At 33.2% G+C, this 24,453-nt stretch overlaps 1 protein-coding gene across 2 annotated transcripts in view; it reads left to right on the top strand.

Annotated features, from left to right (window-relative positions):
- LOC130541532 (uncharacterized) overlaps positions 1-16,993 on the top strand; it is a 134,373-nt gene extending 117,380 nt beyond the window's left edge. The window contains exon 3 of one of the 2 annotated variants that reach the window (XM_057302314.2): positions 14,321-16,993. Coding sequence is in view for 1 of the 2 variants with exons in the window: in XM_057302312.2 (XP_057158295.1) it covers positions 1,050-1,062 (13 nt within the window). In the remaining variant the exon portion in view is untranslated. Of the gene's footprint in view, positions 1-1,049; positions 1,111-14,320 lie in introns of those variants that run through there. The other variant, XM_057302312.2, reaches the window with a different exon arrangement.
- The last annotated feature ends 7,460 nt before the right edge of the window (positions 16,994-24,453 follow it).

Below are 24,453 nucleotides of genomic sequence, written 5' to 3'. Positions count from 1 at the left end.
GAAAGTCTAAGCCACTAAATAAACATTTTATTAATTAAATAAATTTTTACATAGCTACTAACAGCTACCACAATTTATAGACTGATTTTATTTAAATGTTTTATTTGAAGACTTATATTCCCTTTTTTGCATAATGTAAGCATAAATATAATATTCTTTACTCAGCTATGAGAAGATCATAAAATTTCTTCCCAGAAATATTTTTATGACTAATTGCTTCCCATTCATGTGGTCAGAAATCTTATTTTATGCATTTAACCTATTTTTCATACCAACTTTTAATATCACCGTCTTCCCAATTTTAAAATAATGAATGCAATTCCATTTCAAACATGTATACTCCTCTCTGTAACTTCGTCATTTTTTTTCCTGTTTTAATGCAATTCTTACCTACTACCATTAAACCTCCATTTGTGTTACTGCAATTCCACTAAAATTCACAGTAACAATATCGTTAAAACTAATTTACATTTTTTAAGATAAAATTATAGTTGCCTGTTTAATAGTTTGACATTCAATGAAATAAAAGATAAAAAAGCATTTTTGAGTGTGTGTGAATGCCTGTTTATGTACAATACCTGTATGAGTTTGTGGATAAGAGTGTGCATAGTGTGTGTGTGAGTGTGTGTGTGTGTGTGTGTAGGAAAAGGGGAAAGAGAAAAAGAGATATTAAATGTAATTTTGTAATTTTTTACAGTAAGTACTTTTTTAAACATTCAAGTGAATATATATAGTTGGAAATAGTTTGGCTGGGAGCTATTTGAATTTGAAACTCAACCTCATGCATATGGTAGATGAAACCACACATTGTTTGAGACAAGCTAGGAAAAGTCTAAATAGTAAGTAAAGATAATGTTTAGCAAAACTGGAATCCTGAGAGTTAGTCAAGCAGGCAAACCATGTTGGAAATTAGCCATCCAAAAGAAAAATCATAAGATGGTAGTTTCTTAGCAATAAAAGAAATAGAAAGCTTTAAGAATGTAGTGACGCTCCGGTTGAATATTCTCCATCACTTTTGCCTCCACTTCTTGGATGTGTTTTCTTTTCAGTCATCCTCCTTAGCCACCTCATGAGTGCATTGAAGAGGATGACCTGCTTAGTTATTCTGCTTCCCGAATACAAAAAATTAGGCTTCTGAAATCAAACATAAGAAGTCATTGTTGCTTTTATTCCAGGTGGGTCAGCTTTCTCAAATACTGTGAATTTCTATGTGTTTGATTCAAATCAACGCCTTTTACATAAACTTATAATTCTGCCTGAGACATCTATTACTGTAGTTTAATTACAATCATTTGAGATGAGAACACCTAAAGTCTACCCTCCTAGCAATTCAAGAATACAAAACATTGGTTTTAACTATGGTCATCGCATGGTACAATACATCTCTTCAACTTATTCTTGCAATTTAACTGAACGTTTGTATCTTTTGACCAACATCAACCCAATCCCCCAGCGCTCAGTCCCTTGTAACCACTGTTCCCCTCTCCACTTTTTATGAGTCCAGCTTCTTTAGATTCCACATATAAGTGAGATAATGTACACGTTAATTAACTCAATTTAATCCTTCTATAATGTTTATATATTTGAAAACAACATGCTGTATACCATAAGTTTGTATAATTTTTGGTGAATTAAAAATAAAAATACTTACGATTATTTGAGATGTGTCGGGCTTCTGTGGAACTATGCCTATGAGATATTCAACTTAGAGTTATTATTTTCGTAGCCTTTTTTATCTCTGACTTGAGGTCTACGTTTTAGCTCTGCCACACTGCGTGCAATTCTCCAGGCAATTAATACTGAGGCTAGTTTCTGGCACTTCTCCATAAACTGTCACATCTTCCTTAACTAAATTTGCCTCTTACCTGTACTCCAGTCACTAAAGGGCTTCACGCCTGGTCACCGTGAGTACATCCCTCACCTACCCAATGTATACATACCAATTTAAGAGGAAAAAGTTTTTTATTTTTATTTTACTAGCAAGTTATTAATTACAGTAATTAGACAAACATTTCATCTAAAAGAAAGAAAATACATAGTTAAATCTAGAATATGTGGTAAGTTAAAGAAACATTAATTTTGGTTTCAGGCAAACTTTGTTAGTTTTACTTCATTAGATTGATTTTCTAAAGCTAGAAGCCTAGAGAAGAATAATTTGTATATAAAGAATTAAATAAAGCTTTTACATAAAAATTATAAAAACATATATTTATATACATTCCAGTGATTAAACACAACTCTTTCCTCTTCTTTTAAGTTTCAAATGTACCTTTGATAACTGTCTGTATTGCATTCTAGTCATTACTTAAGCTATCCTTAATTAAAAGTAAGAGCTGAAGAGTTTTGGTTAAAATATATATGTATGCTTGAAGTTCATTTTACTTATATCCAAACCAATCAATGCTAATAATATCACCAAAGTGATTTTATCCACATAAAATATTTCAACATGGATTTCTGAACCTATACTGGTGCCAAATTTTTATAAATAGATTGCTTTTATTTGAATATTAGTTTTTTACAGTTGCAAGAATCCCTTCAAATTGTCTAAATAAGGCAGACAAGAAGAGAAACAGATGTACATAAGTGAACCTGAATAGATAGACAGATGATAGATAAATAGGAGAGAGAGCAAGAGAGTAAGAGAGAGAGAGAGAGAAAGAGAGAGACGCATGATAAATGATGGAATCTTCGTAATAGTAAACTAACTGAATTAGATATTAGGAAATATACTAATATAAATACTAAAAAGAGATGTTCATCCCATGAATATTCAAGCAGAACAATAAATCTATGTTTAAGTTTTAATATATGCAATATTAATAATTTTAAAAGTAAACTATTACCTTAAACTTTTCACTTTTTATAAATTATCTTTTTCAAGAGAATCATTTTTAAATATTGTGTTACTTTATTTGTATCTATAATTTTTAAATATTTTCTCTTCAGAATTCCTGAAATGTGTATGCCACATAAAATATACTTAGTATTTTCTCATTCTAAAATAAATCTGAACAGCTTTAAAGCATGACAATTATGCTTAAGAATATTACTACCGGTTTCTTGAATGGACATTGTTTTACTCTCTGATTTGCATATAAAATCGCATAGAATAGATTCACATTATTAATTTCAGCATTCCTGAGACTGAAAAATATTTAAAGTGATAAAAATACTGTTAGTTTTCTTACATTTTGTGGCCATGTACACTGAGGCAAAGTAAAGAACTGATCCAGGGATTTCAAATAGTATTAGCAAATGATTCAGCATTATAACAGGAAATGTTTTATCCAATATAATTTTAGTAAAGTGTTCATGTCAGAGTAAACCAAAATGATTTACAAAAAGAATGAAAGAACAATTTACATAACAGGGATATCCACCCCCCTTTTAAAAGGCATATTGTATTTTTAAATTGAAGATTATGTACTTTATGTTCTAGAAAATGTACTTTAATTAAATATATATAATATATGTGTGTGTGTGTATATATATATATACTGTTTTTCTTTCTTTCCTTGTTTCTTTCTTTTTTTTTTTTTGTTTTTTTTTTGTTTGTTTGTTTTTGAGGCAGAGTGTCACTCTGTTGCCCAGATCGGAGTGCAGTGGTGCAATCTCAGCTCACTGCAACCTCCTCCTCCTGAGTCAAGAGATTCCTCTGCCTCAGCCTCCCGAGTAGCTGGGATTACAGGCACGTGCCACCAAGCCCGGCTAATTTGTGTATTTTAGTAGAGACAGGGTTTCACTATGTTGACCAGTCTGGTCTCGAACTCCTGATCTCAGGTAATCCACCCGCCTTGGCCTCCCAAAGTGCTGGGATTACAGGCGTAAGCCACCGCGCCTGGCCTTAATTTAAATATGAATTCTGAGTTTTGTATGTATCTTGAGAGATCCACTGAGAAAATGTATTTGAGTATTTAGATTAATTCGCTAAGCAAAAACTCAGTTTAGCCTTTAAAGGCATCAACAAAAAAAAAATGGGCATTTTCATCCATCAAATATATGTCATTAGTTTTGGCAGTAAATTTTAATTTGAACATGAGGAACATATTAGTATAGACTAATCTTATTTTTTTATTTATAGCTTTATTAATATTATTAAACTACAAAATGTTTTAAACAGCTTGAATTTCAACTAAACATATTAAATAATGTCAATATGGTAACAAAATAATTGAATAGCTATTCACCCATTTAAATTGATGATGTAGGTATTTTGAAGGCACAAAAACATATTTACAGTGCATCATTAAGTGAAAAGACAAACTTCTAAATATGCATAAATATGCATTCAACTCTGAAATAAACTAGATATATGTTTCCTCTATATGTGTGTGTACATAACTTTAAAAAATTTATATGTGAACATTATTACTTATTAATATATGTGACTAAATGTGTATCGTGGCTATATGTGTTATACATTTACATATGTAACCACTTCTAAAATGCATATGGTAGTATTTATGACAAATATATTACTTTGAGGTCAATCAAGTAACATTGATTTTACTAGAATTTAAGTCTGATGAATGTGAGAACATTTTTTCTGTTTTGTTTCATCTTGTATTCAAATGTCATAACTTTCTGGCATATAGTACTTAATAAATATTGAATACTGAAGAACTGAATAATTAAATTCCTATCTGTATGTATATATCTCTATAGACATTTGTACCTATATGTAGATATATGTCCATATGCACCAAGGTTAAATCTTTTTTATTTTTTTTTTTAAGAGACTAGGTCTCGCTGTGTTTCCCAGTCAGGTCTCTAACTACTGGGCTCAAGTGCTTTGTCTGCTGCAGCCTCCCAAAGTGATGAGATTAGAGGCATTAGCCACCCCTCCCAGCCTCAACCAAGGTTAAATCTTAATAATGGCTTTTTTAAAATTTTTAGACAATATACTTTTTATAATTTTCTGTTTCTAATTTATTTTTCTAACAAGAATACATTAACATTAGAGTCTTGAAGTGCTCATTAAATTTTATAAAATAAATGTTATTAAGCATAACTAGTTGTGTTGAAGTTCATTTACATTCTTCTTACAATTAGAGTTTAAAATATGACAGTCTTCTGTCTGAATGTCTTCTGATTTATAACCACACAAACCATTTCAATAAGTATGTTATTCTTTTCTCTAAATATGTAATTTTAAAGTTGACACAAATTAATTTTAATATTGAATAAAATTTTCATTAAGGGTAAACTTTAGAGTTCACATAAGTATGAAAAAATATTTTAAATATTAATTAAGAACTAGATTAGATAATTTCTTGGGATGGTCTTCCTAGTATGTATGAAATATTTTAAATCTTGAAGGAATCTCTTTTTACTTATTTCTTTTTAAAACAACTGTATGGTAAGTAATCATTAGGGCTACTGACAATTTATTTTCTCTGCAGAATATACATTATACTTCTCTGAGCACTTTGAGGTCAGTTGTGTCATTTTGACTAATGTAGGGAAACACACTATGAGAAGAAAGTATGTTGCTTTCCCAGAAAGTTTTTTTTATCCGAAGTTGGTGATTGTGGAATCACCTGTGCAAGCGGACCTGCCATGACCTACATTGCATTATCACTATGTGGAACACAGCAGATCTGCTCACTGAGTCTTTTTTTTTAATTATTATTATTATACTTTAAGTTCTAGGGTACATGTGCACAACGTGCAGGTTTGTTACGTATGTATACATGTGCCATGTTGGTGTGCTGCACCCATTAACTCATCATTTAGCATTAGGTATATCTCCTAATGCTCTCCCTCCCCGCTTCCCTCACCCCATGACAGGCCCCAGTGTGTGATACTCCCCACCTTGTCTCCAAATGTTCTCATTGTTCATTTCCCACCATGAGTGAGAATATGCAGTGTTTGGTTTTCTGTCCTTGTGATACTTTGCTCAGAATGATGGTTTCCAGCTTCATCTATGTCCCTTCAAGGGACACGAACGCATCCTTTTTTATGGCTGCATGGTATTCCATGGTGTATATGTGCCACATTTTCTTAATCCAGTCTATCATTGATGGACATTTGGGTTGGTTCCAAGTCTTTGATATTGTGAACAGTGCCACAATAAACATATGTGTGCATGTGTCTTTATAGTAGCATGATTTATAGTCCTTTGGGTATATACCCAGTAATGGGATGGCTGGGTCAAATGGTATTTCTAGTTCTAGATCCTTGAGGAATCGCCACACTGTCTTCCACAGTGGTTGAACTAGTTTACAGTCCCACCAACAGTGTAAAAGTGTTCCTATTTCTCCACATCCTCTCCAGCACCTGTTGTTTCCTGACTTTTTAATGATTGCCATTCTAACTGGTGTGAGATGGTATCTCATTGTGGTTTTGATTTGCATTTCTCTGATGGCCACAGATGATGAGCATTTTTTTCATGTGTCTGTTGATTGCATAAATGTTTTCTTTTGAGAAGTGTCTGTTCATATCCTTTGCCCACTTTTTGATGGGGTTGTCTGATGTTTTCCTGTAAATTTGTTTAAGTTATTTGTAGATTCTGGATGTTAGCCCTTTGTCAGATGGGTAGATTGTAAAAAATTTTCTCCCATTCTGTAGGTTGCCTGTTCACTCTGATGGTAGTTTCTTTTGCTGTGCAGAAGCTCTTTAGTTTAATTAGATCCCATTTGTCAGTTTTGACTTTTGTTGACATTGCTTTTTGTGTTTTAGTCATGAAGTCCTTGCCCATGGCTATGTCCTCAATGGTATTGCCTAGGTTTTCTTCTAGGGTTTTTATGGTTTTGGGTCTAACATTTAAGTCTTTAATCCATCTTGAATTAATTTTTGTATAAGGTGTAAGGAAGGGATCCAGTTTCAGCTTTCTACATATGGCTAGCCAGCTTTCCCAGCACCATTTATTCAATAGGGAATCCTTTCCCCATTTCTTGTTTTTGTCAGGTTTGTCAAAGATCAGATGGTTGTAGGTGTGTGGTATTATTTCTGAGGGCTCTGTTCTGTTCCATTGGTCTACATCTGTGTTTTGGTACCAGTGCCATGCTGTTTTGGTGACTGTAGCCTGGTAGTATAGTTTAAAGTCAGGTAGTGTAATGCCTCCAGCTTCATTCTTTTTGCTTAGGATTGTCTTGGTGATGTGGGCTCTTGTTTGGTTCCATATGAACTTTTAAGTAGTTTTTTTCCAATTCTGTGAGGAAAGTCATTGGTAGCTTGATGCGGATGGCATTAAATCTATAAATTACCTTGGTCAGTATGGCCGTTTTCATGATATTGATTCTTCCTATCCATGAGCATGGAATGTTCTTCCATTTGTTTATGTCGTCTTTTATTTCATTGAGCAGTGGTTTGTAGTTCTCCTTGAAGAGGTCCTTCACATCCCTTGTAAGTTGGATTCCTAGGTATTTTATGCTCTTTGTAGCAATTGTGAATGGGAGTTCACTCGTGATTTGGCTCTCTGTTTGTCTGTTATTGGTGTATAGGAATGTTTGTGATTTTTTTCACATTGATTTTGTATCCTGACACTTGGCTGAAGTTGCTTATCAGCTTAAGGAGATTTTGGGCTGAGATGATGGGGTTTTCTAAAATACAATCATGTCATCTTCAAACAGGGACAATTTGACTTCCTCTTTTCCTAATTGAATACCATTTGTTTCTTTCTCCTGCCTGATTTCCCTGGCCAGAACTTCCAACACTATGTTGAATAGGAGTGGTGAGAGAGGGTATCCTTGTCTTGTGCCAGTTTTCAAAGGGAATGCTTCCAGGTTTTGCCCATTCAGTACGATATTAGCTGTGGGTTTGTCATAAATAGCTTTTAATATTTTGAGATATGTCCCATCAATACCTAGTTTATTGAGAGTTTTTAGCATGAAGGGCTGTTGAATTTTATTGAAGGCCTTTTCTGCATCTATTGAGTTAATCATGTGGTTTTTGTCTTTGGTTCTGTTTATATAATGGATCACGTTTATTGATTTGTGTATGTTGAACCAGCCTTGCATCCCAGGGATAAAGCCAACTTGATTGTGGTGGATAAGCTTTTTGATGTGCTGCTGCATTCAGTTTGCCAGTATTTTATCGAGGATTTTTGCACCGATGTTCATCAAGGATATTGGTCTAAAATTCTCCTTTTCTGTTGTGTCTCTGCCAGGCTTTGGTATCAGGATGATGCTGGCCTCATAAAATGAGTCAGGGAGGATTCCCTCTTTTTCTATTGATTGGAATAGTTTCAGAAGAAATGGTACCAGCTCCTCTTTTACCTCTCGTGGAATTCGGCTTTGAATCCGTCTGGTCCTGGACTTTTTTTGTTGGTAGGCTATTAATTGTTACCTCAATTTCAGAGCCTGTTATTGGTCTGTTCAGGGACTCAACTTCTTCCTGGTTTAGTCTTGACAGGGTGTATGTGTCCAGGAACCTATCCATTTGCTCTAGATTTTTTAGTTTATTTGCATAGAGGTGTTTATAGTATTCTCTGATGGTAGTTTGTATTTCTGTGGGATCGGTGGTGATATCCCCTTTATCATTTTTTATTGCATCTATTTGATTCTTCTCTCTTTTCTCCTTTATTAGTCTTGCTAGCAATCTATCAATTTTGTTGATCTTTTCAAAAAACCAGCTCCTGGGTTCATTGATTTTTTGAAGGGTTTTAGTGTCTCTGTCTCCTTCAGTTCTGCTCTGATCTTAGCTCAGTGAGTCTTAATGGAAGCAAGCCTTGAGGGATTATTATAATAATCTGCCAAGATTTTGGATTATTTGATACCATGCAAAACCAGCTAATACCTGATTGATGCAAACATACTATGGCTACATAACAGATATATACCTTATGTGACTAGCAAGTTATTAGTAATTCCAATAGAAACTCCATTTTTGACTGGTTGGTTCCAAAATATTCTGCACACACATTGGCTTCTTAATCTGAGAAAGAAAGCCTATTCATTTGGCCCATACAGAAGGATAGGAATTAAAATTTAGGCCTGGCCAGGTGTGGTGGCTCATGCCTGTAATCCCAGCTACTCAGGAGGCTGAGGCTGAAGAATCACTTGAACCCAGGAGGCAGAGGTTGCAGTAAGCCTAGATCAAGCCATTGAGCTCCAGCCTGGGCAACAAGAGTGAAACTCCATCTCAAAAAAAAAGAAAAAAAAAAAGCAAACAAAAAATAAGAAATTTAGCCCTGGCTGTCAGAAATTTGCTGAGAGGAAGCCTTTGAGTATGATGTGGTAATGGATGCTTTTCTTGTCATAACATAGACTTGGAAACATTATCATTGGTTTCTGCAACATTGAATGTACCTTTCTATTTGCATAACTCTATCCAGTATGTCTCTGGATCTCTAATTTATATTTTTAACATATTAGACTCTATTGGCTGTAGTTTTTTATTTAATTTGCCTTTCAGTTTATTAATCCTAGCTTTATCTGTATATAACTATTGTTATATTATCTGTATATAAACTATTATTAAACAAGTCATTGTGTTTGTAATTCAAATAGTTCCCATATCTAGTAATTCCATTTAATTTGTTTTATGCATACCTAAATATTTTTGATTACTTAATTTTTTGCTTGTTTTTCATTCTTCCTTTATTTTTATTACTTTAAAGTATTTAATGTTATCAATTTGTATTGTGGCATTAGTATATCCAACAAAGATGTGCTTTTTTTTTTTTTTTTTTTTTTGAGTCAGAGTCTTGCTCAGTCGCCTCGGCTGGAGTGCAGTGGCACCATCTCGGCTCACTGCAACTTCCACCTGCTGGATTCAAGTGATTCTCTTACCTCAGCTTCCCGAGTAGCTGGGATTACAGGCACCTGCCACCACGCCCGGCTAATTTTTTTGGATTTTAAATAGAGACAGGATTTCACCATGTTGGGCAGGCAGGTCTTGAACCCCTTACCTCAAATGATTCACTTGCCTTGGCCTCCCAAAGTGCTGCAATTACAGGCATGAGCCACCTCGCCCGACCAAGATGTACTAATTTAAACAAATATTTATATTGATCATCATAGTACATCCATCTTTGTTGGATGTACTAATACCACAATATAAATTGATAATATTAAATATTACCAATTCTATCAGACTGTCAGATGTTCAGACATCTGAAGTCTTTGTTGGTATCACTTGCCCATTTTTAAAGATATTTGCTCACAATATATGTTTATTTCTTGTCTATTTCAACAGTTGTTTGTGCTAATGTGTCAGGTTAAGATCATATCCATGCAACTTTACAATAGAAACCTGAATTACTTTTGTTTGCATTTCCTCAAATGATGTGTTTTCTTCACCAATAAATGCAATTTATAAGGATAACTTTGTATTAAAATCTTGCCCTGATGTTTCTTTAGATAGACAAGTAGTAGTAATTTGAATGGTTTAAACCCAAATCTGTTAGGATAGCTAATTTTGGTTCAAAATTTGAGTAAAAACATTACTTTTTCACCTCATATGGTACCCAAACCAAAAAGACAAATTTCCTGCCTTGTTCCTTTCTTGAGATAGTGATAATGATGATAATGAGGATGATGATGATCATGGTGATTGTGCTGACAATTCAACATTTCATTGATGATCTGATTTATTTGCTAAGGCTCTTCCCTGACTGATTTGCACGCATCTTTTCTCAAATCCCCTAGGTAGTCATTAAATTCTGCATGACCTGGCCAGGCACGGTGGCTCATGCTTGTAATCCTAGTACTCTGGGAGGCCTAGGCAAGCAGATCACGAGGTCAAGGGATTGAGACCATCCTGGCCACCATGGTGAAATCCCATTTATAGTGAAAATACAAAAATTAGCTGTAGTCCCAGCTCCTCGGGAGGCTGAGGCAGGAGAATCTGTTGAACCCAGGAGGCAGAGGTTGCAGTGAGCTGAGATTGCGCCACTGCACTCAAGCCTGGAGACAGAGTGAAACTCCATCTCAAAAAAGAAAAAAAAATTCTTCACAACCTTAAACATTGTGTAGGTTATATAGTGTCACATTCCAAACAATTATTTATTTACTGATTGCTGTGTAGGTTCAGGAATTTGAGTTTTCCTAAACTGAGGAATTCTTGTTCTATTCCCATCTGGGATCACTCATGTAATTCCAATTACTTGATAGTTAGACTGTGACTACATGGTATGAGAAAGTCTCACTCACATGTTTCAGCATTGCCAAAACCTCTTAGCTGGGCTTCTCTGTCTCTATGTGGTCTCTCATCATCAGAGACTATACTAAGATTTTCCTCAGGAGCGTCTCAGGTCAGGGTTTCAGCTGAGTATAAGCTGAGGTTATAAATCCTCTTAACGTCTAGATTTGAAACGCACCTAACGTCAATTCTATAACATTCTATAAATTAAAGCAAGCTTATTGCAGCTCGGAATCAAAGGGTTAGAGAAATCATGTTTATTTATTCAAGACAGGAACTGCAAAGTCACATTGCAAATGAACACGCATTTTATAGTGATGGGGAAAATTTGCGGCAATGTACCAATAATTCACAGCAAAAAGGACTTCAAAAGTTGAATAAACATATAGAGAAACTAATAAATAACATTGATAATTGGGAGTATAAAGAATAAACATTTAGACATTTAACAATCCATGGGTAAAATCACTAATCCATCTATATTGTGTTGGCAAGAAACAGAGGAATAGTGACTTTTAATATGTTGGTGAAGTTCAAATTTGGAGCAGTTGCTTTGAAAGCAGCTTGCAAATAGCCAGTGTAGTAGGCAGCATCAGAAATAGTTTCCAATGATGCCCACCCCTTGGTATCCATGTCTTTGTACAATCTTCTCTCCCTGAGTATAGGCTGATCTAGTCACTTGCTTCTTATAAGAAGAATAGAGCAGAAGCGATGGAATATCACTTCTGATTAGATTACAAAAGCTATTTTCTTTCCTTCTCTTTCACTTCTTCACTTTGACAAAGCCAACTGTCATTTGTGAACTGCCCTTTGGCAAGGACTAAGACTGGCCTTCAATCAACAGCCAATGAAGAAGAGACCCTTAGTTCAACATCCTGTAAGCGATGGAATCCTACAAAAGACTGCATCAGGTGATCTTACAAGCAGATTCACCCCCAATCAAACCTTGAGAAGACTACAGCCTTGAGAAAGACAAAGCCGGGAGAGGATCCAGCTTAGCCGTGCCTGCATTCCTCACCCACAAAAAATGTGGTAGAATGTTTTGGGAACAATTATTACACAGTGATAGATAACTAATGCATCTAGTAAATTTGAAAGGTCTCGTTAGACTGAACAAATCCAGATCTAGATAAATGCTGTGAAAACACCATGGCTCATGTGAATTTTAAAAATGGACTAAATAACAAGCAATTTATAAAATAAACTGCTTTTACATATATAAACACAGATCAACCTGAACACAAAATTATTAGTAGAACCACAAAACTACAAAAATTGTGCGTACAGATGATTTTATTCCTGTACAGTAAAGTAGCAAAACATTATATCTTATGTGTACACATATATGTATATAGCAAAAATATTACAAAATTAATCAATGGTCTGAAAACCAATACCTGGATAGTGCCTCATTGAAGAATTACCGAGAAATCAAAGAATGCAACCATTCATTTATAATATTTTAGATTTTTAAAATAATAGGTTTGCTGCAAATGTATCTACATGCTAAGTTTTCTTACATCCTGGTAGGTTATGCACGGGTATTCCTTATAATGTGTTATTTTTTTCTTACTCAAAATATTTTATAATTTTTGAAAAAATAATAAGGAAAAGTTAAAATATTATAAATGTTACACTTTATTATAAAATTGTTATAAATGCCATTAACATAAAAAATATTGGAGATAATAGCACCTGCCTTTGGTTTAGGGAAGTTAAAAGAAGATCAAATTAGATACAGATCTTGTTTATTATAGTAATCTGATGACAACAGAATCAGCAACCATAAGACATAAAATAATTTCCAAGACATTAAACAAACAAATCATTTATATGGAGTAATGTAAACAAATCATTTATACGTCTATTGCACACAACGCATCTCTAAACTATGCCTCTGAGACATCCAGTAAATAGTAGAAAGCCGACTAAATTTATCAGATTTTGTTATTGTTGGAAAAAACAATTTAAAATGACATATAATCCACAAAAAATAGAAAATACATTATTCATCCATGTAAATCTATCTAGAAATATTAATATTAGTATGCTAATTAGAGAGTAACATATTCAAATGTTTAGTCATCAGAAATGTGATAAATAACATTAAATATGGGTAGTCCTAGAAATTTTTTTACGATTCAATTTGTTGAACCAAATTGGTAAAATTCCCAGGTTTATATTTATATATATATATATATATTTTTTTTTTTAATAATTTGTTTCCTTTTTTGGATGATGAATTGCTAATTGAGAACATATAAAGTATCAAAATATTAGTTTGGCTTGTATATATTTTGTCATAGTCACAAAAGCAGTCACAGCAATCACAAAAGCAGTATAGGAAGAAACAATATTCATATAATATGGGGAAACAAGCAGCTTGAGACTTGGAACAAAAGCAGGAAGTACTCAGAAGATTAAATTAGCATAGTTTACAGACTTTGTCTAGATTGCATTAATGGCCCCAATTCCTTACCACTCCATCTATCCATAACTTCTTCTAAGTTTTCAACGCTCTCCCACTGTGGATAGGTATCATTCTTCGTCCCTAGGCTTGGTTTGTGATTGGCTTTGGCCAATATGACCAGACACTAGCAGGGTCTTGAAAAGTTTTTGCAAGGTTGATCTCACTAGCTTTTGAGCTTCTCACATCTCCACATCAAAACCATGTCTGGGGTAGCCCTATGGTGCTGTGAGGAGGATGAACAACATCTGAAGCAGAGAAATATCAACTGAGGTGCCCTAGGCAAGCACAACCTAGAGCAGAGCCCTGAGCAAATTTCAGATGCATAAGTAAACCAGCCATCTACTGACACTCGAACAAACCCATCCAACATAAGCTAAACTCAACCTAGATCAGCCTAAGACCCTGCTCTCACATAGGCAAGTTAGGAAAAAAAAAAACAGTGTAGTTGATATAAAGTAATCCACGAAATGGAATAATCATAATCCATAATCATTCCATATTATACTGTTACGGAAACATGTTATTTATCTCAATTTTTATTTCTTCAGAATATTTTGTTCTAAATAGAAAATATGAATATATACAATTATGCTAATGTATGGAGGTGATATATCATAATTGTTTGTGATCCTGTATCAAAATAAAGTCATTCATGTCAAGTAGCAGTGAGCCCACACTGAAGTTCTTCACCCCTTCTTCAAAATGAAAAACATTTGTGTAATGGACTGAGGTGATAATACCCACTTTTTCCTGGTACCATAGGAGGCCTGAAACACACCATAGAAAATGAAGAGTGGCTGAGATAATGTGCATAGACCAACCTGCAGAAGATACAAAAACAGCCAAGTCCTGGCCTTGTCTGAGATACCTGTGGAGACTCTGCCCATAAGAACTCTGAGGCATTTTTCCAACCTCAGCAGCTGTTACCAAAGACTCTGCAGGAGAGAAGCAGTGACCAACTCACTGACCTGCATTCAAAGGACTTCAGGACCCACTGGACTAGTCTGTTGGCGTGCTGTGGTTTGTTAGCCTCCTTTTACTATCACTGTGGTTTGTTAGCCTCCTTTTGCTACTGCCTCTAAACTATACTGTGGTTTGTTAGCCTTCTTTTACTGCTGCTTCTGTGCTGAATATTAATTGCATGATTGTGGTGTGTGAAGGCCTCACAATTAACTATGAATTCCGGCATAAATAATTGACTATTGACCCATCATAAAACCTTACAGCTTAGGTGGGAACTTTTACAGCTTAGCAGTGAGAACCCAACTAACATATCAATCAGTGTAGCTTACAACAGGAAAAGCCTAAAAAGCTATAATAAGACAGACTTTGAAAATATCTAATGATATGCATTAAGTACAGATGATTATAACCCAGAAAACATGCAACTTAGTGGAAAATATAAAGTAATAATAATAATTTCACTCTTTTTTCTGACCTAACTGACACTGAAACTTAAATAGTAAGAATAAAGGTACAATGAAAAATCATTCATGTTGTTAAGATGTGTAGAACATGTTGAAAATTGTGAAATGTCCAACAGCATTCCATGGATAAAATTGAAAGAAGATGCTGGAAGTTGGAAAGCATACTTCTTTTCTGAATATGTGGAATAGTACTGAGAGTAGTAGATCTTTTAATACGCTTCACTTTTATGCCGTATTTCCCAACAGATGATCACTAGAGTCTTCCCTTGAATCTGAAACATTTCCTTAAACTTGAGATTCAAATAATCTCCTCTTTGCTGATAATTCCACTTGAATGTCTAACAGGCAGTTCAAACTTTACATAAATATCACCCTTCCCTGGTCATCCTGTCTAAAATGTAAAATCTCACTTTCTAGTTACTATTGTAATAGACCATCCCAAAACATGGTGGAATATAAAACTGTCATTTTGTTAAGCTCACAAATTCCTTGGATCAAGAATTAGGAAAGACCAAGAATAGAATAGTTTATCTATGGCTGTGGGGACTTGAAGGCAAGAAGACGAAACTATCTGGCCATATCTTCAATCACATATTTGGCTTTCAACTGGATCCTCAGAAGGGATTTTAAATCAGATGATCTACACATGCCCTGGGCTTACTCACCAAATAGAAATTGTAGGATAATTGGAATTTTTAGATGGGGGCACAGAGCTCCAAAAGCTAGTGTGCTAATGAGCAAAGTGAAGTGTTTATTGTGAACCCACCTGCAAAGCCACATGTTGTCAGTTCAACTGCATTCTTTTGAATAAAACAGTTTTAAGTCCACCAAGGTTCAGGAGAATGTCACCTAGATACTACTTTTAATGGCAAGGTGGTAACATCATCACATGTAGGATAGATAATCTAGTTGTCACTGTCTTTGAAGGTAACATCTGTGAGAACCACATAATTTTTCTGCTTCATTTGCTCCTCATCACTTACCGCAACATTCAGTATGTTTTATCTTTTTATTTACTGTACGTCTTCTCAATAGAATATAAGTGTTGTTTTTTGTTTGTTTGTTTCATTGATTTTTCACAGCACATAGAAGATATCCTGGAAGAATTCATAGTTTGACAAGGTTTTGTTGGTTGGATAAATAAATGAGAGTTGAGGCAGGTCACTGTCCAGAAACAGAAAGTTTATTTTACCTTTGACTACGCATAAGTCACCTTCTTCACTAGCTCCCTTAGATTGCTGAACAACTGAACGGCACTCAAAATTAATATCATCTGGCCCTTAAATTGATGTTTATTGATACATTTAAAGAGATACCTCCTACACAATTTGGTGAAAACAAAAAAACTAAGTAGATATGACTCCACAAAGAAAGATGAAGAAACAAGAAAAAATAACAAAAAAGCATATATAAAAATTCCAATATACAAAAATGGAAGTTAATAAGTGGTTTTAACAGAAATAAAAGTATATTTTAATAAAATATTTCAAGAAATTATAAAATATTATAGTCAATAAATGCTATTGATCCTTGATGAAATACAAAGTATGATGACAATAAATAAAGAAGAAATTGTAATTGAGTATGTTATACATGGAGCTATAAGAATAGAAGAAAAATTACAAATGAGGCTACTATAAATAAAAACAGAAAAAATGACACTGGATGAATTAAAAGGCTGAATGAGTCTATAAAATAAATTTCAAAAAAGGACTTTGTATTCAGAAGAGAAAATTTAAAAAATTAAAGAGAAATAATAAGTATTTAGGATAGAACACAGATAATTAATTTGTCCTACTTAAGTTAGATAAAATAAAATTTTTCTTAAAAGAAACACTGGACAGATTTGAAGACATAAGTAAACCCTGAAGGACTGGGTCAGCTATGTAGGATGTAGAAGTAACAGCTGCTTGTGAAAGTTAGGAATGGCAAGAAGTAATGTCAACATGGCTCATTTTGTCCTCACTCCCAAGCCATATATTCCAACATATTTTTAATCAGACTAAAGGATACCATTTTGATCTTAATCTGTGTTCTGTCTCTATCTAGCACTCAGCTGTTCCAAAACTTGAACAGAGACAGGGAAGTGTTATGCTATATCCTTGCCGTTCATAACTATCTGGGTTCTGAGACCAGGAATCTTGAGAAATAGAGGTTTAAAATTAGCGATCAAATTAACTTCACTGTTATTTAACAGGGTCACGTGTTAAGTCTTAATTCCCACCATATGGGCTTTAAAAGTTTTTGACGCAGATCTGTCCAATGTGCAGTAGTTTGTCCTCAGGAGAGAGGTGGGTAATTTTAATGTATGAGAGGAACTCTTTACACACAGGCAGAGCTTCTACTGCAGAGCTTTGGAAACACATATGGGCTTCTCTAGCTTTAGCAGATGTAAATTCTGCCTTATTTTATCATCCTTTCTTTATACAGGCATTTTAGATATCACATTAGAATGTTATTTGCTGTTTTTGCTATATTTCTTAGCCATGTTTATATGAGTCTTGGCCTTTAAATTGCAAAGATTTTTGTTATCTACGCATGACAAGTGAGAATATGTCGTTAAATATTTAGAATAGGACCTAAGTTGACAGTACTTGATCAGGTGATCCAAGTTTAAACTCCCACCCCTACCCATTACTACCATTTGTAGCTAAATGTTTAATTTATGGGAAGGACTCAAAATTTGAAAATCTAAACTGTAGATTTTCCTTTGGAAGGTGGTATATTTTATTAAGACGAAACATATATTAGAAAGCAGAAACAGCATTATAATGTTGCAATCAAGTAGAGAAACAACATCATCTATGAAATTATTTCAAGTATAAAGAAGCTCATCATTAATACTTTTTTTCTTAAAACTAAGTTTCTTCAGGAAAATAAAGAAAAATAGAACTGTTGAAAGAATTAAAAATAAAAATAAAACTTGTTAGCCTTACAATCAGAACATGTGGGTAAATAAATATGAAAAGAGCGAATAGTTAAGCTGGCTTAAGAAAGAGATTTAATTGACAGAAAAATTAAACTTTTATAGGAGAGTCTGGGTAAATTTAACCAGTAAGTAAAAACTTAAAGTCCAATCTCAACATATATAAAGGAATCTATATAAACTATATTTGAAACCTGGATGTATGTGCTCTTCAAAAAGTTATTAGATAAGTTTTAGATATCATAAATATTATCAGACCAGAAATGGTGTATGGAACTCACAGATATCTAAGAAGACAAGAGGTGGGATCTCAAAAATCATGCTCTGATTTCCCTAAAGGATCAGAAGATCTCAGAATTTATGGAGCAGTATCTCCTCAATTCAGAAAGTAAAGGATGCACACAAAGAGGAATCTGGAAAACCTCCCCTTCATCACTGGATGGCTATATAAACGTTCTTACCAAAAATCTGAGAAGACATTCAGGGAGATCAGCTTTGTCTACTTCAAGCATTATTAGGTGTCTTCAAAGTCTTAGGTGCATTGAAGAAATATTTTTTAACGTATTATTGAAATGGTATTTGAATGGAATATTTCATAAAAATAAAGCACAAAAAAAGCAGATAGATGGGAGAAATATAGAAGTCCAAAATTGATTTGGAAGTTGATCATATAGGGTCAGATGTCTAAATCAGAAAATGGATTGGTTGCAGATTTCTTGGAATAGTGTGTAATTTTGACAAAGCCACCTTTCAATGTAATCTCCTGCTAAAGTTGTCACCTTTATCTCTCAGTCTCTTTTCTTCACATTGATCGTAAAGCTTTTGCACATTTCTTCTTTTAGAAGCTCGTCTTCCTGATTTATGCATGAATTCCTCGTTCTTGTCATTTATTCACAAATAAAGATTACCTCGTGTAGAAGCTGTTTCCTCTCCACTTGCTAAAAGTTATTTTGTCAATCACATATGATTATTTTATCTTTTTTTAATTACCATCAGTACATGAAATTATCTTTATTATTCACTTGTTTTTATTATAATCTTATAATTTCAAATAAAATGTAAATCTACTGTCCCTTGCTTTACCTCCATGTCTTCAGTGCCTAGAACAGGACTGTCATACACAGTGACTCAATACACATTTACTTATGGGTGATTCCCTGCCTGACTGTTACAGGAAGAAGGACCAGGAATATCAGAATCTGAAGTGTCCTCTAAAGTCATAAAGACTAGAAGGCATTGAATAATGTTTCTTAACTATGCAAGGACTTCAGAATTAGATCTCACATAGATATCTACAACTGTGTGTAGATTCGAAAAACAGAATTAAATGGGTAAAACTTTTAGGAAAATATACATTTTTGAGTTAATAAATGTATATAAAATAATTATTATTAATGACTTAAAAATATGATCACAGTGTTAAATGTGTCTTTTGTAAATTATACAAATATGAGTTTTATTTATTAAAGCATTTCAAATGTTCAAGAGTTACGTATGTTTTGTCATTTAAAGTGACCCACATGGGAAAAAATAACTGCAAATTCTAATTTTCTAAAATCAAAATAGTATATTAATGACATATCTCGCCAAATATGTAAGTATGAAGAAGAGAGAATAAATTATTTAAAAATATTTGATCATTTCAACATTCATTACTAATATACAAAAATCAAACCCAATCCTTACAATAATTACTATAGAATTTAAAGAATATTCAAATACTCGAACAAATAATTGGCAAGAGGTATCCACACATATGTGAAGGAATACAATTTGACAAATATAAAAATATACTGTGATGTGTTAAAACAGTCTATAATAATTTAATATATTTATTTTATAATATAAAATATTTATAGTTGTAATGTATTTATAAATAAATAATATTTGCTTATAAATTATCTAAAAATGCTGTTTCTTGAAAATATAAACAGCAAATATAAGACAATCTGGATATTTTCCAATAGCAGGATTTTCACTTGGAAAACAAAGTCTTTAAGCTTATGAGGAAAAATATTGAAAGAATATTTCAAATTTATTTTAAACTAAAAAACTATAATGTGTGGCTTATAGATATATTTAACAAATAAAGACAAAAATAATGTAGTTTGGGGGAGAGAAAGAGCAGGATATATTTGCTTGAACCATAAAAGTTACCATCTTTTGGTTAGAGCATTAATTAAAGAATGTAAGAAGACAGAGGATGAAAAATGGAAATTATTTTAGCGTAAATAAAAAGAGGGATAGAGAGACTTAGAATTAGTTAAAATAATATGTTTTTAAGGCTATACTTTTTCTTATATGTTCAACTTTAACATTTGAAAATTTGATGATTTCCTTATATTATCATGACATGTTATGGCCTCTTCAGTTGCTAACATTTTTATACTGTGTCTTTCTCTATGCCAGAAAATAATAACGTTACCATATATTGTGTGATTTATAATATTTATCTTCTTCTATCAATGAATAAAATTATGAATTTAAGTTCTGAGATCTATTCATTGCTATTGAGTGGTTACATTGTACCAAGACAATTTCCTAGGCTACTGAAATATATATATATTATGGACAAAGTGTTCCATGAATAAGTGAGCATAATAAGCTTGCAAATTGCAAGATGTAAGGAAATAATCAGTGTTTTGTTAAGTATATGTGTTAAAATAGTGTATGTTGGAGGTAATGGTATTGACAAAAATTTATCAAATGTAAAAGTAATAAAAATAGTGAAAGATGAAAGATGCAATATGTTAAAATACTCAATGGCTTTCAAATAAGAAATGGGACAGTAGTTGAATTTAGAAAAATGTAAGAAAAGATTCAGCAACTGAAATAGAGATTTGAGGTAATTATAAAGTAGAAATAGTAAGTGTGATGGTTTAAGTAGCATGAAAACACTAAACTGTAAACCAGAGTAGATATGAAATGAGAAATACATATATGATGATTTCAGCATTTAAGACTCTGTTTCATGCATCTCAAAAACTATATAGATAATAGCTAGACTATATATGTAGATATATATGTATCTATATAGTGTGTATATACATGTATGTATCTGTATCTATATCCATATCTATGTAGATAAACATTTTTTTGAGAAAGGGTCTCACTCTATTGCCAAGTGTGGAATGAAGTGGTGCAAACAGTCCACATCAGCCTCCACCTCAAAAACTCAAGCAGTTCTCCCACATCAGCTTTCCTAGGGCTTCTGCAGGTACGACAGACATGCACCTGGCTATTTTTTTACTTTTGTGTTTTTACTTTTTGTAGAGACAGAGTTTCCCTATGTTGCTCAGGCTGGTCTCGAACTCCAGGCGTCAAGTTATCCTCCCACTTCAGCCTCCCAAAGTGCTGGGATACTACCATGCCTGGCCCAAAAAATACTTTATAGATTAATTCATTTGTTCTATGAATGAACATCAATACAGTACTTTCACAAATATAAAGTTTTTATCTATAAATCCTTTCCTGCTGTTCAACTAGACAGTTAAATCAAAACATTTACAGTATGAAAAGACAATAAGTATTTTCCCCTGGTCCAAGACATTTTCTCCATTCTGCCATACAGACAAAAAAGTAGTATGGTATTATACATTCTCAAATTATTACTCCCTCATTATCTCTCTCTCTTTCTTTCTCATATTTACCTATGCATACGTAATTAAACAAGTATGCACATTTTCAGGTGACTTTTAAAATTGCAATTCTTCACGAATGCTTTCCTTGGCATGCATACAAGATCAAATTCTTGTTTTATATCTCATAGCACCTTCTAATTCTCTTTTGGGGACTTCATACAATTTAAAGTAAGTAAATATTTTGGGAGATGGTTTTAATTTTATGTTGCTACACAAGGTTAGAATGAGTACACTTTATCATAGCTATAACTCTCACTTCATAGCAGTCTCTATCGAAAACTAGAATTCAATAAAATACATTTTGAATGAATAAATATATTTAAACCCACATACTTTATTCTCCTAGGTTTAGAACTGGAGATGATAATACCTCTGTGATGTATAAAACATAAAATGTCTCGTTATCTTTTTTATCATATTCACTCTCATCCTTATTGTTAATTTTTAGCTTTCCGGAACTGATTTTCTATCTCAGTGCTAACTACTGTGATTCCAGGACTTTACTTAGATTTGCAGCTGCAAGCCCATATAACTGTTGCAAATCTCAGGAAGAAGAAAAATGTTTCCTTTTCTCTGCAGTTCCATAGAATAATCCATATTATAGAACTACTACTATAACTTTAAAGGTTAAATGTTACCTTGTAAGAGAAATAAAATTTTGATTGGCTATTTAATAATTGTGGCCCTTAAAATAACATTTAATTTTCTATTTTATGATAGTAATAAATGTAAGTTTCATTTGTCAAACCGTAAGTCCATTGGCCATTATTATTTTTTTCTTTCTACATGCATCACACTTGCAGCGTAAGTGACAATAATAAACATGAAAACGATGGCAATGAAAATAAAATATCTATTAAACGTATTTGATTTAATATTTGGAAATACTTGATTTTCAATATCTCATTTAAATTGACATTACCTTCTAGCTTTGGTGTAAGGATTGGCTATAAATAAATCATTAAGCAACCATCAGAGTGACAAACTGTGAATTAAATGCTCAGTTAAATCAGTCAATGTGACATAATGAAAAGTACTTCATTAGGTGGAGAGGTCATTAGCATCTGGGGCAATTATTACATCTGATTTTACATCTGATTTTGCTGGATAGCAAAATACATAGTGTCACAGTGAAATGACAACTCTAATGTGATTTTTTTCATGAATAATTTCTCTCCAGAACAGAGGCAAAATTAATGTTGAATTTTTAAATAATTACTTTAAACTAATTAAAGATAGAAAAATCAATGAAAGGAAGTCTTCAAGATATGAAAGAAAATAACGATTAATCATTGGCTACATTGTTTCAGAGTAAACAATTTCCCAGAGTACAAATTGAACCTCATATTCCCAGTTCGTTTCCAGTACAAAGTCAAAGTGTCATATTATATTAAGCGAATAATAAGACTCCACAGCTCATTAAAGCATAAATTCATTTCTTTGCTTCTCTAGTGGTGTATATGTGTTTGCATTTTTGCCCTGAGGACAGATACTAACATGAACATTTATCTGTAATTAAAGATTCACAGACCATTAACAGTATAGCACTTTCACTACCAGTTAAGGCAAATGAATAAAGCTGTTTCAAAAATTATATCCTATCCCATGTGAAAGTTATCCACATTTTCTCCAGGTTTCCTCCAGGAGAAGAATACCTTCCTACAATAGTTTTCTCTAAAGCTAAGACAGAAATGTTTGATAATCCACCATCTGTTATTTTTTATCAATAATAATTAGAATTTTTTTGTGTGGGTTTCTGTGCTCTGTAAGGACTTTTAAAATTGATCAGAGAAAATAAGAGCTAACCCTAAGTTTGCCTGTTTGTATACTAAAGGATGTGTGCTAGAACAGATAAAGATGAAGATCAGGAAGCTGAAGGGACAGATGCAAGGCTGCACAGCTACTCATCAAATCTGGAATGGAAATACTTTATTGATATAAAACTGAATATCTACAAAAAATTTTCCCAGTAATGAAAGATTACAATGTGCCTTGATTATACTTTACTAGTGATCTTAAGATGCCAATGAGTGACTGCCAAAAACAGTGCTTTACGTCAAACATCTGAGTAAAATTATCTTCTCTAGATTCAACCACCCAGTAATGGTCTATTGAGAAAAAAAAAATCTGTGTTCTAAATTTTGGGCTAAATTACCTATTTATTCTACAGTCGTTCAACTAGTTAATATGTATTGAAAATTTTGCATTGAGTATAGCAAAGTGGGTAAGAACAAAGAATATGAAGCTAATTTACATGGGTTCAAGTTCTTTTTCTGTCATTTTTCCGTGTGAACTTGAGCAAGCTGTTATTTAAGCTCTCTCTTTCTTGATTCTTCCCTACAATGTGGGGTGTGACAACTGCTGAAACTCATCACTACCCATTTTTTCCTTTTGTTCGTGAGTGTAGAGTCTACTTATATTCCTCATCCCATATATGTTCACAACAATCCAGGAAATAGTCCCTGCAACTGAAAGGTAAACATAAGTAGTTAAAACACTTCGAAGCCTGGCCCATAAAAATCTATCTATGCATAATTGTGTTCTTCTTCCCCATCAATATGTAATAAAATGGAAAGAACTCTGAGGATATGCAAGGCCAAGTCTACAGGATGGAAGATGGCAATGAGCCTGCATGACTGTGTAGGGAAGAAACTTTCTGGCACCAGGTGGAACCCACAATGATGCAAAAAACCAATATATTTTCCTTATGTAAAGCTACAAAGGTTTAAGATTTCAACTGGTTCGTAATATAATTATCCATCTCTGCACAAAAAAATGAGGTTGTAAATGTCTTTATGTCATAGAGTTAAGTGGGGATTAGTGGGTTAATAGATGTAACACCAGGAACAGAGCCTGATATTAGTTAAGGTCAAACACATATCTTCTATTTAATTGATTAGA

The sequence above is a fragment of the Pan paniscus genome, chromosome 4 (genome assembly GCF_029289425.2).
Source record: "Pan paniscus chromosome 4, NHGRI_mPanPan1-v2.0_pri, whole genome shotgun sequence".
Classification (NCBI taxonomy): Eukaryota; Metazoa; Chordata; class Mammalia; order Primates; family Hominidae; genus Pan; species Pan paniscus.
Note: the sequence above shows the minus strand (reverse complement) of the source record. Positions and strands in the feature narration are given on the sequence as shown.